This window comes from Elephas maximus, chromosome 12, assembly GCF_024166365.1.
Source record: "Elephas maximus indicus isolate mEleMax1 chromosome 12, mEleMax1 primary haplotype, whole genome shotgun sequence".
Taxonomy (NCBI): Eukaryota; Metazoa; Chordata; class Mammalia; order Proboscidea; family Elephantidae; genus Elephas; species Elephas maximus.
The window spans coordinates 82,665,301-82,682,194 of record NC_064830.1 but is presented as its reverse complement, the minus strand read 5'-3'; the positions used below and the strand labels follow the sequence as shown (position 1 = coordinate 82,682,194).

At 43.6% G+C, this 16,894-nt stretch overlaps 1 protein-coding gene across 1 annotated transcript in view; it reads right to left on the bottom strand.

Moving 5' to 3' along the window:
• Window positions 1-1,464: 1,464 nt before the first annotated feature.
• OTOA (otoancorin) overlaps window positions 1,465-16,894 on the bottom strand; it is a 71,114-nt gene continuing 55,684 nt past the window's right edge. Inside the window, exons 19-24 of the mRNA XM_049904394.1 lie at window positions 16,469-16,624; window positions 8,277-8,419; window positions 7,921-8,057; window positions 7,331-7,428; window positions 3,655-3,850; window positions 1,465-2,213 (exon numbers count right to left, since the gene is read on the bottom strand). Of these exons, the coding sequence (XP_049760351.1) occupies window positions 2,143-2,213; window positions 3,655-3,850; window positions 7,331-7,428; window positions 7,921-8,057; window positions 8,277-8,419; window positions 16,469-16,624 (801 nt within the window). The 3' untranslated portion in view covers window positions 1,465-2,142. The remainder of the gene's footprint in view (window positions 2,214-3,654; window positions 3,851-7,330; window positions 7,429-7,920; window positions 8,058-8,276; window positions 8,420-16,468; window positions 16,625-16,894) is intronic.

Below are 16,894 nucleotides of genomic sequence, written 5' to 3'. Positions count from 1 at the left end.
GATTTATAAAATCTCTCTCTGATCTAACTTGTTAGAGAAGCTGAAGGGCACCCATCCAGGAGGTAGCATTGTGAAGAGATAAAGGAAACCAAAAACCAAACCCATTGCCATTGAGTCCATTTCGACTCATGGCGACCCCATGTGTTGCAGAGTAGAACTGCTCCCAGGGTTTTCTTGGCTCTAATTTTTACGGAAGCAGAATGCCAGGCCTTTCTTGCAAGGCACTGCTGGGTAGGTTCGAGCCACCAACCTTTAGGTTACTAAAGATCCTAGTCGAGGGCAAATTGTTTGTGCCGCCCAGGGACCATGACATAAAGAAGGTAAGATTTAAATCCTTACCATCTGTGAGGCCTTAGACTAGCGCCTGGGCTTAGTCCCCTCATCTGGACAATGAGAGTCACGGCAGCACCTACTGGCAGGGTCATCTTGATGATGAAATGAGCTAACGATACAAACAAAGCCCTTAGGGCAGAGCTTGATGCAGAGATGGCCTCCCAAGATGGCAGAATGAACCAGGAATTACGGCAGAAACAGGAGGTCAGGAGTGAAGGTGAAATGCAAAAGTGACATGAAGTTGGCAGTTTGAAGCCTGACCTGAAGGAAGGCTATTTCTCTGATTTCCCTTCAGTTGCCCAGGATACCCAAAGCTGGTATAAATCAAGGACGCTGGGTAAGATGCAAGGCCATTCCGATGGGAATCTGTGTTGGCAGGTTCTCATCCAGCACCCCTCCAAGCAGCTGGACCAGCCCAGCTCAATGGGGGGCCAGCTGGTGTTGTTTGTAACGAAATAAATGATCCGTGCTTGGGAAAAAACACTAGTTGCCACTTCCCCACCAGGATGAAAAAGAGCCAAATCAGGCCCTGAATAGCACTTACAAGACCCTGCCTTTTGTACTCGATCCCTTTATTTTCTGTAATAACCCCATGTGACATCTGAAAACACGCCAGTCTCTACACCTACGGATGCCGCTGTGTAAAACCTGCCCAGCTCTTACAGAACACTACACGTTTTTTGGAAACTCAAGCAGGCTTTTCTTCTCATCTCCAGATGAGACGTCAGCCACGATGTGTGACTTGGAAGAGAACGCAGGACTTCCTGGTGGCAGGAAAGAAGCACCCAGGATATCTGAGGAGCCACCCGAGGAATATCATGCCAAGTGGCTTTATTGCTGCCTTCGAGAACGTGGGACACCTGGGAGGTAGCAGAGTATCACTGCTGGCCACCTGTCTGAGCTCTGACCTCCTGAGCCTAAGGCCACAGGCATCCTGGGGATTTCCAGAAGTGACTTCACCCCAGCCTCCAAAAGGATGGGGTCAATGGGTTGGGATTGGCTCTGCGGTGGTATAATCAAATGGGTGACTGACTTACACAATGTATCTTTTTATTACTATTATTTCAAACCTCCCAAAGCTCAGAGCAACTTAAAAAAGAAGGGAAAGAGCCACCACCTCCACTCCCCCCCAAAAAAGGGACACTTTGAAAGCTTAACTGATAACTTCACAGGAAATGGAAGGCATCTGGAAAATGTATTTAAAAATTGATTTAACGTTGAGCCATGTTAAATGTTTTAATTTCCCAGCAATGCAATGCCCACCAAAACATCAATTAGTCCCAGCAATCAGACAGGGATATCGGCTATAGCTGAGGGATTCATTTACGTCAGCTCTGCTAAATATCTAAGAAGGAAAAATCCAATGCAGCCCGTAGCTCCAGGGAAGTGAAATCAAGCCAGTGTAGGACCCAGATCTGGCCCTGGCTGAAATGGTGCCTTTTTCCTGCACCCCCTCTCTCAGAAGGGGGGCAGTAACTGCTGTGTAAAGTCTTCACTCTACTGGCAGAAAACTGGCACCCTATTTCCCTCCCCACAGTTTCTGTCTCCAAGCAGGGGAGGGGAAAAGCCTGCAGCAGGGCAGAGACTGGCCCCCTGCTCAGGACACAGGCCAGCTTCAGAACTTGCCAGATCATTTTTAATAATTACTTTTTCCTTGGGGTGCCTTTGAAATATCAGGGCCCCGGGGCCCCCTGTCCTGTTTGAGGCTCTGGGTCCAGGCAGGGGTCTCCCACAGTCTGGTGGGCCCTCTGTCTTGACAGGCCTTAGCCAGCTGCACAGGGCACCGGAAGGGCGAAATGCTCACACCGCTCACCACAGGGGCTTGGGCATTAGAGCCAGCAGAGGGCAGCCAAGCCAAAGACCCCAGCAGATGGCCACTCCTAAAACAAAACACAAGGCAAGAGTGCCTGTGAGGTCTCAGCAGCCTGCAGAGGGTGGATGCACCATGCCCCACTCCTTGAGTCTCTCTCTGGGACACAGTCTCACTGAACCTTGAGTTCCTTGCCCCTTAAATGAGAATAATAACCCCAATAAGGGGGGTTGTGAGAATTAAGTGAGATAGTGTGAATCAGGAGCCTTGATGGCTCAGTAGTTGAGAGCTACGGCTGCTGAGAGGTCAGCAGTCCGAATCCACCAGCCACTCCTTGGAAATCCTATGGGGCTGTTCTATCTTGTCCTTTAGGGTCTCTATGAGTCAGAATAGACTTGATGGCAATGGGTTTTTGGGTGTGAATGTGAGTACCAGATATGCCTTAGTCATAAGTCACCTGGGGAGCTTGTCAAAAATGCAAATTCCAGGTCCCTCCCCTGGAGATTCTGGGACAGGGCCCAGGACTTTGAATTTTAATCATCAATGCCCCCCACCCACCCCCCAGATAATTCTGGTAATTAAGCTAGTTTAAGAAACAGGAGAATAAATGGCCTGGCCCACAGGAAGGGCTGGCCCAACCTCAGCCCCACTGAGGTCTGTGGGGTACATGGAAGGAGGAGGCATCTAGGATCTTGGCTGGCTGAGGACCTTGCAGAGAAGAGCTTTTTAAAGGGCCCTCATCACCTTCTGGCCCTGCTGGTTCAAGGAAAAACTGGTACACCCTCCATGGAAGGGACCTGGCAATATCCATCAAAATCATAGATACACATACCCTCCAAGCCCGGGGTGCCACTTGGAAGTGTTTATCCTACAGACATACTCAAACATATATAAATTACACACAGTTAATTGCTGCAGCATTGTTTGTAACAGCAAAGAAATAGAAATGGAAATGTCCATCTACATAGATCTGGTTAAATATCTGGTTAATATAGCCATAAAACCAACAATGGTACAGCTCCGACGTATGGATAGGGAACCGTCTACAGGGTGTGTTGTCAGGTGAAACTGCAAGATGCAGAGCAAGGTGTAGAACAGGTTCTTGTAAAAGCAGGTAGATCATCTATATTTGGTTTGCTTTCATATGCATAAGATACCTCCCAACAAACACACAAGAAGCTGGAAACATTGGCTGCCCCTGGGCAGTGAGAAGGATGAAATGAATTTGGTACCCAGAGGTTCTGGAATAGATAAGTAAATACCTTATGACAAGCCCAGGGAATTTGCAGTTTTTCAAAAGCTCCCTAGGTGACTTTAAAGGGCAGCCAGAGTTGAGAATTATTTATGTAAGTTCGGTAGGGACTTGGGAATTTTTTCTCTGAGTGAAGAATTCCCAATTCAAAGACCCCGCCCTGAATCCTAGTAATCTTCCCGCCTCAAGCGCGGCAGAGCCAACCTAGGGACAGGGAAGGGGGTCGGGGTGGGGACAGGCAGGGGACAGCTAGGCTTACCTAAGGGAGAACGCGAGGAGGGGGCCCGGGTGGGGCTGGCGCTCAGGGGCGCGTCCAGCCAGGAGCGGGTCTTGGCGCCATCTAGCGCCAGCTGGAGGCTCTGCCGCTGCAGCATGCTGAGCTGCCGGCGCTGGGCGTCGGTCACTGCCGCCGCATTCTCGGGGCCCAAGGAGGCGATCTGCTCTGGCGACAGCTCCTGCAGGAGGGAAAGGGAATGACGTCCTCATAGAGGCCGCGCCCCGGGGGTTCCCGGACCTCGGTCATCCTCCTAGGGCCCACACAACTTTGCCACACCACATACCATTTGTGCTCGGCTAGTATTTTTCCTTAAGATCAGTCCATTCTTTTCACTACTAAAATAAACTTATTTTAAATTGGGCAAGTTTTCATGGAAATGTCAAAAATAGAAAATCAGCACACTCATTAAAAATAAAACAACACTTAAATTCTAGCTGCCAGCCAAGTCTGAACTTGAGGCCAGAGCTCTCTTTAATTTAAAAAAAAAAAAAGAAGAGGGATGTAAAAACTATTACAGGGGTGTTAAAGATATTTCAGCTCCAAACTAAGACTACCTTCTTGAGGTAATCAGAAGTATTAACCCAAAATCCAAAGCCTTTGCTGTCCAGTCAATTCTGACTCGTAGCGACCCTTGAGGACAGAGTAGAACTACCCCATAGGGTTTCCAAGGAGTGGCTGGTGGATTCAAACTGTCGACCTTTTGGTTAGCAGCCAAATGCTTAACCATGTGCCACCAGGGCTCCAGAAGTATTAAAGGAGAGCTAAAAAGGAAGTCATTTTCTCACTGTGTGATTTAATGTCATTTAATGCAAGGCAAGGTACCACTCCAGTGCTTCATGTCCCAGCCTGAGGAAACACTGATGTGGAGGGGAAAGCACAGACCTAAAGTCAGAGAGTTGAATCTGACCCCCAGCTCTACCACATACTAGCTGTGTGACCTTAGACAAGTTACACAGCCTCTCTGGGCTTGTAGGGTAGATGCAAGATGGCACGATCTCCTATGCGGATTCTGATCCTTTGGTATGACTGCCTGAACACCATGCTCATAAGACCTACTAGGGCTCAACAGAGGAAAAGTGCAGCAATCCATTGGTTATGTCTGCCCTAGACATGGGACGTGGGGACACAGCCATGCATACTATGTCTTTGAGAGCTCAGAATGGAGAATTTTCTGAAGTCATGTCCAGCTCAAGGACTTGGTGAGTAGCTCCAGTGGGACTGGAATGAGATGGGAGAGGAATCTGCTTTTGTGCAGGGGCCTCTAAAGCCATCCAGGTTATTTTCTAGGGCCCCAAAGAGTCTGGGAAAGGTGGTTAAGTTCCCACAATTCTTCCTTTTCTCTCATTCAGCCTCTTTTCTCCTGTTCAGGTAGATGCTTTCCTGGGACCATGTCATTCCCCTGCTTAGAGTCCTTCCCTGCCCTGGCCCCGAGGACATAACTCAAACTCCTGAACACGGCCATGAGGCCTTCAAGTTCTCTGCCTGGAACACTGTTTCTCCCTCTCCACCTAGCTAACCTTTCCCTCAAAATTCAACAGCACCTCCTCCCCTCTGACCACACACACACACACACACCATTGGTGTTCCTTTGGCTTACATCTACCATTAATGTGGAATCTGTATTATAAAAATTATCTATTTTTCAGATGTTGTTGACTCATGACCCACAGGCCAGATTGAATCTATAGACCTACTATGTTTGATGTGCATTGTTTTTAAAAAAATTAATTCAAATTGGTTTGGCTAACATTTAATTATCAGGAGATTTCACGTGAAAATCAAGATTTATGGCTTCTTCAAAGAAATAGAAGATCCAGCAATACTGGGCCCACTTCATCACACAGCATTAATGTGCTGGAACTAAGAAGTAGCCGTCCTATTGATAAAGGGCTGTCTCATTCATCTCAGGCCCTACCCAGCCCACTTCACTTCTTTATGTCACCTTCCAGGTCCCTTCACCAGTGTTATCTCCAACACCTCACCTGGAATCAGCCACGACGTGGTCAATAGGAATTTCTGCAATAGATAATAAGTACCTGAATAAGGAAGCAGACTGCTCTGCAGAAGAGACCAAGAAAAGTGCTTAGCAAAGTGCCAGCATCCAGGGCCAGGCTGCCTGTCCCATGCAGAGAGAGAGGCTTCCCAAAGAGATGCAGCATTTACTCAATGGCCTTGTCGTTGTTGTTGCTGTTGTTGTTGTGGTGTACCATTCAGTCAATTCTGACTCATACTTACCCTATAGGGCAGAGTAGAACTGCCACATAGGGTTTCCAGGAGCACATCACTAGGTCTTTTCTCCTGCAGAGCAGCTGGTAGGTTTGAAGCACTGACCTTTCAGTTAGCAGCCAAACACTTAACCATTACATCACTGCAGCTCCTTTCAATGACCTTGAAGATTACTATTTATTTCCCCTGTTCTGTGCTGGGTAAGAAGCCCTGGTGTACAGTGGTTAAAGCACTCAGCTGCTAACTGTATGGGTCAGTGGTTCGAACCCACCAGCCATTCCATGGGAGAAAGATGTGGCTTTGGTGAAGATTTACAGCCTTGGAAACCCTATGGGGCAGTTCTACTCTGTCCTCTAGGGTCACTATGAGTGGAATCAACTGGATGGCTATGAGTCGGAATCAACTCAATGGCACTGGGTTTGGTTTTTTGGTGCTGGGAACTGTCCCAGGTGCTGAAATGGTTCAAGGTCTGCTGTCTTGAAATGAACCAGTTATGTGGCATCATGGGAGTTTGGTGGCCTTATCCAGTTGTGGCAGACAGAATGTGTTTCCAAGTTACACAGTAAGCAAGGATGCCTGGGTCACTCCCTTTTCATCGGAGCAGGCCTTCCCACCAAACACTCTATTAGTCCTCATACAGGTACAGGAAGTGAGGACCTCTCATTAGATACCCCACTTTCCAAACTTTGCTTGATGCAATTTCACTGTCTCTATTTTTTTTTTTTTTTACCATATTGGCTTATCACATGTCCTAATGTGGTTTTCTTAACATTCTTCTTTAAACCACCTAAAAATTTTTTAATTATTTTAAAAGGAAATGTTACGCAGGTCCACAATCTGCCAACAGCGATTCTGATATCCAAAAAGCCTGCAAACTGAAAGTTTTTCCAAAGTTTAAGGCAAACTTATTTGCCATTAAAGCCTGACCTGAATTGATTTGAGGCTATTTATAGTCTCTATTTATTCCAATTAGTGTGACTTGTCATAGATTTCTCTGCAGAAATATTAATGTGTTTGCTTACAAGGTGCTTTCTCAGACTCTGCTGGGGTGTTAAGTTACACACAGTATATGCACAGACTGATTTTCTAAAATGTGAAAAATTCTTAATCCCAAAACATATCTGATAAGGATTCTGAACCTGTCACACAGCCATAAATAGAAAATGAGTACCACTTGCTATAAACCGAAAGCAACCATAAAAATAAATACAATTAAAACATAAATGAAAAATTTAAGAAGAAAAATTCACCCTGAACTACCTAAAATTATCTTGTGACCTGTCCGCTGTCAGCATTCAGATCTCCTCTGGCCCTATCAGCAGAAGCCAAGCCCTGTTCGCAGGTTCCTAGAACCGGAGGCCTGTCGTCTGCTTCCCGTGTGATTCTAAACGGGGTCAAGCCCCCATTTCTCCTTGAAGAACTGAGCACCTACTTTGAATATCTCATCAGGAAGGCATTTTACTGCTGATGGCTGGAAATACGGCATCAAGTCTTTGTCGAGCATTTGGAGTTCTTCCTTAGTTAATCCAGCTGGGGAGAGAAATGATTCACGAGGGTTTAGTGCAAGCCATCAGAACGCCTCTTGTTTTATTAATGGTGTTGCATAATGCACAGACCTGCGAGTTCCAGGCAAGCATCTTCCTTACAAAAGACCCTTAAAATCACACTGGGAAGGCAAGCTCCTTAATCAACTCAGAAAAAAAAAAAAATGTGGGTCACATTAGCCTTGATTAGCCTCCTACCATGAAGTGTATGCCCAGAAGGAGCTTCACTTTACACAGTTTCAGATGGTATATAAGGGCCAATTAAATCACATTCTAAGCCAGTGTTTTTTGAACCTTAGTGTGCACGAGAATCACCAGGGGGGATTGCAGACCCCATCCTCAGCAACTTTGAGTCATGAAATCTAGGCGCTACTGTTACTTTGTGCAGGTTCACTATATATGGTCAAGAATTCTTTTACTGTCTGTTGCCAGATTTAAGGCTGGAAAGAGAGAGAAGCATGCTCAGGGTGCCTCCTACCTGCAATAGTCCCGAGCTCCTGCAAGATGGAGCTGGTCCACTCAGTGGGATCCCCAAAAACGACTTCTGCCTTCCTCTTAAACTCAGCCAAAACATGGGTGCTGCAGAACAGGGTCCCGATCCTGGCCACCACCACTCTGGTTAAGAGGGAGGGGTATAGTGTGAGCCTGGGGGACTCTCCAGCCAAAATAAGACATGCAAAAGGTGGGCTCAGCATTGAGAAAGGATCCAGCTAACCCCACTCCCTAATCCAGCCCAGAAAGGTGACAAAGCATCAGGAAGTGAAGAGCATCTTGCTGAATGCATGAAAGAATCAATCGATCATTTTCTACTTCGCACACTAGTGCTTTGGTTACCTGAATTCTGAGATCTTTATAAGCGGGATTTCAGTGATATTCATAGCACACAGGGTTGCACCAAGTCCTACTAAGTGAAAGCTCTTCAGATCCTGGATAGCATAGCCTGAATCTTCCAGGAACCCTTGCAGAATGGATTTAGCCTATAAAGATGAGGAAGAACAGAAGATGAACTATCCTGGGATGAGCAAGACTCCAAGTCCTGAGAGGATAACAGCTTCCTGACTAGTCCCCCATCCTATCCCTTCTGGACGCCCTCCCCACTCCAAACACTGTGGCCATTGCATCCAGCTTAACGTCCTCAAGGTGCTCCTTCAACTGAGTATGTTCTCTGCTCTATGGAGGTGTCTTTAGACCGTGAAGCTCTTATATCCTTTGCCAATATTAAAGAAACTTGTGTCCTGTGTCAGTGTCTGCTGGTTTATTTCCTTCAGTCACTCTTATTACTTTCACAGAGTTTGGGCATAAGTTCTTCTACTCAGGATCCGAATACTTCTAGCATCTTTTCTACCACTTTCCAGTAGACCCTTGTATTTCCTGCCTCCATGCCTTTGATCAAATGAGCCCCTCCACCTGAATTGCCTTTCCTGCATCCCAGCTGTTAAAACTCAACCACTCTTTTATTTTTTTGGTTCAATTCAAATGTCGCCTTCTTCATGAACTCTTCTCTGACCATTTCACCCAAAATTAATTTTTCTTCCTCTAAGATCCCACAGAAATGCATTTGCCCTTCACTCTTCAGTGCCAGGGAGTAGTACCTAAAATGTTTCGGTGTTAACCACATAGGGATTTCTCAAGTGACCTTTGAGTTAGGAGGGCTGATATGTAGAATTCCTGTAATTCTGGCATAGTACCCATTCAATGTTCATGACTTTCCCTGGGGAACCACCCCTCCTGCACCCCTACTTCCTTTGGGTCAGTTGGTGCTAACTGCATCTTGAGATCCAGGGGGGTGATCATGTGACCCAGTGCTGGCCAATCAGGTCATCATTTAGTCCACCTGCAGTGATTGGTTCTGGATTAGGCATGTGATCCAGTAAAAGCCAACCAGGACTTTGGCTGGAGCAATTAGGAAAGAAAATAGTTCTTGACTCTGGACTTGAACTTGGAACGATATACACCTGAATCTGCTAGAAACCACTGTAGGGAGAGCCTGCCTCTGGGTGAAACCAGAACAAAGAAAAGCAGAATCAGAATATGGTTAAAGACAGATTCTTAACAATATTGTTGAAGCCCTTGGATCCGGCCATACTTCAACTCTACTTTAAATTTCTTAGTTATAGCAGTCTATGTGTATATATATATATTCTTTTTTTTTCTTGCTCAAGCCAGATTTAGTTGGGTTTTCTGCCACTTGTAACTAAATGAGCCCTGACTAATACATTTAAGATTCATCTGACCAAATGACATGCACAAGTAAATATACAGAAACTAATGTTCATTAGTGGTTATCAGGGATAGAGGGAGAGGGAGAACCACTCTCTAGATAGCAGACACTTGTTATTTTCTTGGTGATGGGAAAGGTAACACCAAATAAGGGTGACATATACACAGCTTGACAAAGGTAAACAAGGTCACTAAAAAATACACAAGAAAAAAGGACCTGTTGGTAATTGATATGGCACACATAATTTTGAAACAATAGCAAAAACAATGAAAAATATTATATGCAGCTATATATGTATGTAGGCACATATGTGTATAGTTGTGTATATAGGTGTATGCATATGTATATGCACCTATGTGACTCTATGCATATATACTCATACATATAATAAACCACATAGGGGACACAGTTACGGACACTTCTTAGACATAACCAAACACCTCACGAAACTGGATTTCTGGGTTTGAAGGATTAGGACCATAGTCTCATGGGACATTTCGGTCAATTGGCACAAGATAGTTCATAAAATTATGTTCTACATCCTAGTTTGATGAGTAGTATCTAGGGTCTTAAAAGCTTGCAAGCAACCATCTAAGATACAACTATTGGTCTCTAGTCATCTGCAGCAAAAGAGAAAGAGGGAAGCCAAAGACTCAAAGAATAAACTAGTCTTTATAGGACAAGTGGAAACCCTGGTGGCACAGTGGTTAAGTGCTATGGCTGCTAACTAAAAGGTTGGCAGTTCAAATCCAGCAGCCACTCCTTGGAAACTCTATGGGGCAGTTCTACTCTGTCCTCTAGGGTCTCTATGAGACAGAATCGACTTGACAGCAATGGGTTATTTTGGTTTTTTATAGGGCAAACAGTCTACATGAACCATGGCTTCATCTGTCCTGAGACCCAAAGAACTAGATGGTGCCCAGCCTCTACTACCAGCCATTCTAATCAGGGCCACAATAGAGGGACCCCGATAGAATGGGAAGAAAATGTGGGACAGACTTCAAATCCCCAAAAAAAGAAAGAAAGAAAAAAAAAAACAGACCTACTGGACTCATTGTGACTGGAGGATTCCCCAAGATATTGCCCTGAGATACCCTTCAAACCTTGAACTGAAACTAACCCCAGAGGTCACCTTGTAGCTAAATAACAAATTGGCTCAAAAAAATAATGTATATCACCCGTAAGTAATGTGTTCCTTTAAAAATTCAAATGGTCAACAATTACTTTAAAACAAAGATGAGAATGTAAGGGGGCAGGTAAACTAGATTAGTGGAAACAGAACAACCAGAATGGAAATAATGAGAATGTTCAGATATTGTGCAGAATGTAACCAATGTTACTGAACAACTTGTGTAGAAATTGTTGACTGGGAACCTAAACTACTGTATAAACTTTCACCAAAAACACAATAAAATATTGTTATTAAAAAAAAAAATCATCTGACCTACCTATGTTGGACCTGAGGAGAGATCCAAGCAAACTCCTTCGTGATGAACTATATAATCAATAACTATTATTTTTGGATGCAGATTCCTGTTTCATCAAAGACATTTAAGTCAAAGTGTGGTGCCACTGAAAATCCTCACAGTAGTTGTGAGTTTGGTAATCACTGAGGGCAACTTAATAAAGATCTTGACCAATCTGATTTACATAAACGTTTCATTACGTATGATTAAGCAGAGAGTCATCCAAAACAAGGAAGACCCTCAATGAGACAGAACGACACAATAGCCTCAACAATGGGCTCAAACATCTCAAAGATCATGGAGATGGTGCAGGACTGGGCAACATTTCATTCTGTTATACATGAGGTCACCACGAGTTGAAGCCAACTCAATTGCAACTAACTACAGCAACAATGAGCTCCACAATAAAGTCTGATCCTTCAGTGATCATAGGGGGAGGTGCAGAAGATTACAAGAGGACAAGGCTCACAAGGCAAAGATGAGGAAGAGATACCCGCGGACAAACATCTCCTGAATGGGAATGAAGTTCGCAGGGATACATCTCCCATTAATCTTTTTCCATCCCTATCACATTATATGGATGACTACAGGGTCAAGGGAAGGATAAATTTGGGAAAGATTGTGAAATGTTGCAGGGGGAGTCCACTTTTCATGTAGCTGTTGCTTTCTCATCCCTCAGGTCTGTTTAAATGCTACCTCATCAGAGAAGACAGCCCAGATTCCTCCATCTCAAGAACCCTCCCTCCCTGCTATCCCCATGAGCACCTTGTCCATTTTCTGCTTATCACTTACTACAATGTTTTTTTCATTTTTAACTGTGATCACTGATTTTTTTTTGGGGGGGGGTCTCCCCAAGTAGACTCTGCAAAGACAAAGACCACATCCAGCTAGTTAACCATTGTCTCCCCGGGACCTAGGACCATTCCTGGCACACAGCAGTTGTCCAATGAGGACTTTTAAGTGTGTGAGTGAATGATCTATAGAAGTCATAGATAACATACACTCCTTTGAAATGGCATCATATCACTGCCTTTGTGTGATCGGTTGGCTTCAAGGAGATAGCCTATATTTCCACAAATCAGATTGGTCAATGTCTTCATTCAGCTGCCCTCAGTGATTACAAAACTCACAACTACTGTAGGTATTTTCAGTAGCACCACACATGGACTTAAATACCTTTGACCAAACAAGAATGTGCATCCAAAATAATAATTTTCCAGTTGCCGTCGGGTTGATTCCAACTCATGGCAACCTCGTGTGTGTCAGAGCAAGGCTGTGCTCCATAGGGTTTTCAATGGCTAGTTTTCAGAAGCTGATCACTAGGCCTTTCTTCCAAGGCTGCTCCGGGTGGACTCGAACCACTAAACTTTTGGTTAGTAGCTGAGGGTGTTAACTATTTGCACCACCCAGGGACTCCAAAAATAATAATAGCTAAGATTTACTGAATACCTACTGTGTGCCAGAACTGTTTGAAGCACTTTACATGTACTACCCCATTTAATCCTCACAACAACCCTATGCGATAAGTATTATTACCCTTATTTCACAGATGAGGAAACTAAGGCACAGAGAGGTTAAGTGGCTAGGCCAATGTCACACAGCTAGTAAATAACAGTCCTAGGATTAAAACCCAGGCCATCTGACTCCAGAGCTTATACTCATAGCCAGTAAAGAAGTTAAGATATGAAGTAAAAAATGGAGATTCAAGTTAGCTTTTGTATTTTTCTTATTAAATGTTCGCAATGAGGTATCACTAGTTGGCTTTTAGCAATTTGTACTTCCCAGCTATAATGCATGCCCATTTGAAAACATAAGTGTAAAAACACAGTTCAAATAAAATTACTTTGAAAATGTGGTATTAAATTGTCCTCACTACTGAAACCTGGAAGATGCAAGCTCAGCCTGCAAGGTGATGAGTCAAATTTTATTCCCTTGAATAACTGGACCAGCATCTATGTAATGATGCCAAGACAATTAATATCAACACTTTTAAGCAATATTAACCACTGAGAAATGAATAGCCATAAGATTTTCATCTTTCTGTTCATCCCTCTGGCTTCTGTAAGAGTTTTTTTTTTTTTTTCTTACATTGGTTTTTAAGCTGAGCTGTTAATATAGTTCCTCCAGTTCTGACTATTAATCTAGAAACATGCATTTCAGGGTTTGATTGGGAGCTAAAGTTGAGGAACTGACTGCAAATGATATATGCAAATGTTAGGTTTTCATATCCTCTTCAAACATATTGATAAATCGCAGTGCCAACCATGGGAATTAAAATCGGTGCAAAGGGAAAGAGATAGTTTCTGAGTTGGGTGTGTTTTTCTGTTTTCTCCCAGACTGCAGATAGGATGATTTTAGCATCAGAAGTGTGATGTGGAACTTCTCAAGCTACTCAAAGCCAGTCTTCGAGTCACAGAACCGCAAGATGATAAAACGTTAGGGTGGAAGCAACCTCAAACTCCTGGATTTAACCCTCTCATTGTACAAATGAGGAAACTACCCCAGAGAGAGGGAGTGTGATATGATGATGATGATGATGACAAGGACAACTAGGGCAACAACAATGAAAACAACAATTTTTATTGAGTACTAAGTCCCAGGCATTGTTCAAAATGTTTTACACGTATTAGCTCATTTGCTCCTTGTTATGGATTAAATTGGGCCCCTCTCCACCTCACCCACCCAAAGTATGTGCTGGAATCTTAATCCCTATACCTCTGGATATAATCCTGTTTGCAAATAGGGTTTTCTTTATTATGTTAATTAGATCATTCCCAAATAGAGTGAGTTCTAAATCTAATCACTTCTGAGTTATCAAAAGAGCAGTTTAGGCACAGAGACACACACATGGGGGCAGAGGGTGGAGCAGAGGTAGAGACAGACACCTTGTAAGGACTGTCTATAAACCAAGGAACAAAGGACTGCCTGGGACTACCTACAAGGAAGGAATTGACATAGCCAAGACCCTGATTTGGACTTTTATTCTCCAGAGCTGTGAGAAAATAAATTTCTGTTCTTTAAAGCCACTCACATGTGGTATTTCTGTTATCGCAGCACTTGGAAACTAAGACATTCCTCATGACCAAAACGTCCATGTTGCCCAACTCCAGGGACACCATTCACACTATTACTTGAATGATACCACTCAAAGTTATGTGACATGGCAACCCCGATTACAAAAATCTCATCAGAGTAGGGGACATGTACTGGTTTTGCCTGCCCAGCACTCATTCTTCCTTGTTTGATAATAACACCATGTTTTTCCTTTGGGGGACCCCTCTGTATTTGTTTCCTATTGCTGCTGTAACAATTGCACAGTTAGCGGCACAAATTCATTATCTTACAGTTCTGGGGGTCAGAAGTCCTAAAATGGGTCAGCAGGGCTACATTCCTTCTAGATGCCCTAGGGGAGAATATGTTTCCTTGCCTTTTCTAGCTTCCAGAAGCCACCTATATTCCTTGGCTCATGGTCCATCCTCCATCTTTAAATCCAGTGACACAGAATCTTCAAATCTCTTTCTCTCTCTCCTTCCATAATTTCATCATCTTCTGTATCTGTGACCCTCCTATCTCCCTCTTATAAGGACCCTTGTGATTATATTGGGTTCATCATATAACCCAGTAATCCAGGAAAACCTCCCCATCTCAAGATCCCTCAATTAATTACATCTGCAAATTCCCTTCTCCATATAAAGTAACATACCCACATGTTCTGAGGATTAGGTCATGGACATATCTAATCTCTGGGGTGCCATTGTTCAGATGGTTTTTTGGTTTTGGGTTATTGTTGTGTGTTGCCGAGTCAATTCCAACTCACAGCAACCCTATATGATGGAATAGAACTCCTATATAGGGTTTTCTAGGCTATAATCTTTATGGGAGCAGATCACCAGGTCTTTTCTCCTACAGAGCCACTGGTGGGTTTGAACCACTGACCTTTTGGTTAACAACCACACACTTAACGATTGCACCACGAGGACTCCTTTATTCAGACTACCAAACAATTCTCCACTCACAGTTCATGTGTTCATGCTAAGACAGACTCCACTCCCTGATGCATGCCTGGCCTACCAACACATCTGCCTCTGGCCAGAGTGATTGTTCCGTGGTGGGCAAGTATATGAATGGAGTCAGTGTTGGACTTTTTCAAGAACTAATGATAAAAAAGCCACTTTGTGTGTGTGTGTGTGTGTGTGTGTGTGTGTGTGTGTGTGTGTGTGTGTGAGAATGCTAACCTGACAGTATGTAAGCCTAGTGCTGAAAATGATGACTGAGGGATAGCTGCCTGAAAACAAAGATAATGGTATTACACACCTTAAACTTCTCTCGCAATGGAAACAATTAAAATTCCGGGGAGAACTCCTGCTTAAGCATGAAGGATGAACGGTCACAGCAATTTCCCTCCCACTATAAACAACTAGGAAGCTGAACATAATATATGGAACAACTGTATTCAAACATTGGACAACAGGGACTGTGATTCTGAAAGAAGGAAAACAAACAAGATAAGCCCTAAAAAATTGCCCTAGCTCTATTGTCTAAAGACACTTTTGAAGCCACAGGGCAGGGAAGGGAACCCCAGCAAGTCCAATGGTCCAGCTGAGTTGAGGATACAAACAGCCAAGTTCAAAGAGGCCGGGCCCCCTAGAATTTGTGGGGGAAGGTACTAAGGAGGAGAAAACTGCACAAAGAGAGAGCTCTGGATATCTGCAGAGATGTCTTCTCAAGTCTTTGTCTGGGTACTGATTGCACTCAAGGGATGAAACTCCACATAGAAAGGGAAAGAGCCATCAGAAAGCAGTAGACTGACCAATTCCCAGAGATCACATGGAGCTGGGAATAGTTCACAATCCCACCAGCCAGAGTGGACAGCTCTTAAAACACATGGGGAATTAAGTAGAGTCCTCAGAAAAATCACGTCTTAGTAATGGCGTAAATTGACCACAGAATAAAGGCTACTCTGAACCTGTCCTAATAAAGCTTAAAAGAAAGCCTCAAAAGGATCAAACTGAATCGAACATAACTTAAGTGTATGCCAGAACAAAGCTCAATATTCTTTAAAGGAATACAACTAAATCCAGCATTCAACAACATAAAATTCACAATGCCCAACATTCAATCAAAATTACCAAGCTTTCAAATAAGCAGAAAGATGTGACCCATAACTAGGATAAAAATCAATCAATAGAAACACTCAGTAATGACGGAGATGATGGAATTAGCAGCCAGGATTTTAAAGTGGCTGTTATAAATATTATTTATATATTCAAGGATGCCAAAGAAAACAAACTAAATTAAGAGAAATAGAATAATTTAGAGATATAGCAACATCCACCTACCTGTCCTGAGGTCCATTCTGTCTGCTGGCTTAGGGAAGCCACTGTGTCAATGGAGCTGAGGTCCAGCTGCTCCAACTCACTCTCATTAAGAGCCAGAGCAATGCGTCCCAGGGAGACAATATGGTGCTGTCTCCAGTAAAATGGCACATCCCAAACCTTCAGGTGAAAAAAAAAGCCAGCTCAGACTAAACATTAGTGACAACACTTAAAACAGACATAGAGTAAATCTCCTTAATATATGAAGCTCTCTTATAAATCCATAAGAAAAACATGACTACTTTTATTGAAAAATAGACAAAAGACAGGAACAGGAAATTTACGAAAGCAGAAATAAATATACGGGAAAAGGTTCATTCTCAGTCAAATTACAGAAATGTAAATTAAAAACAATCAAAGAATACCAAGTTGGCCCATCGTTTTGGCAAG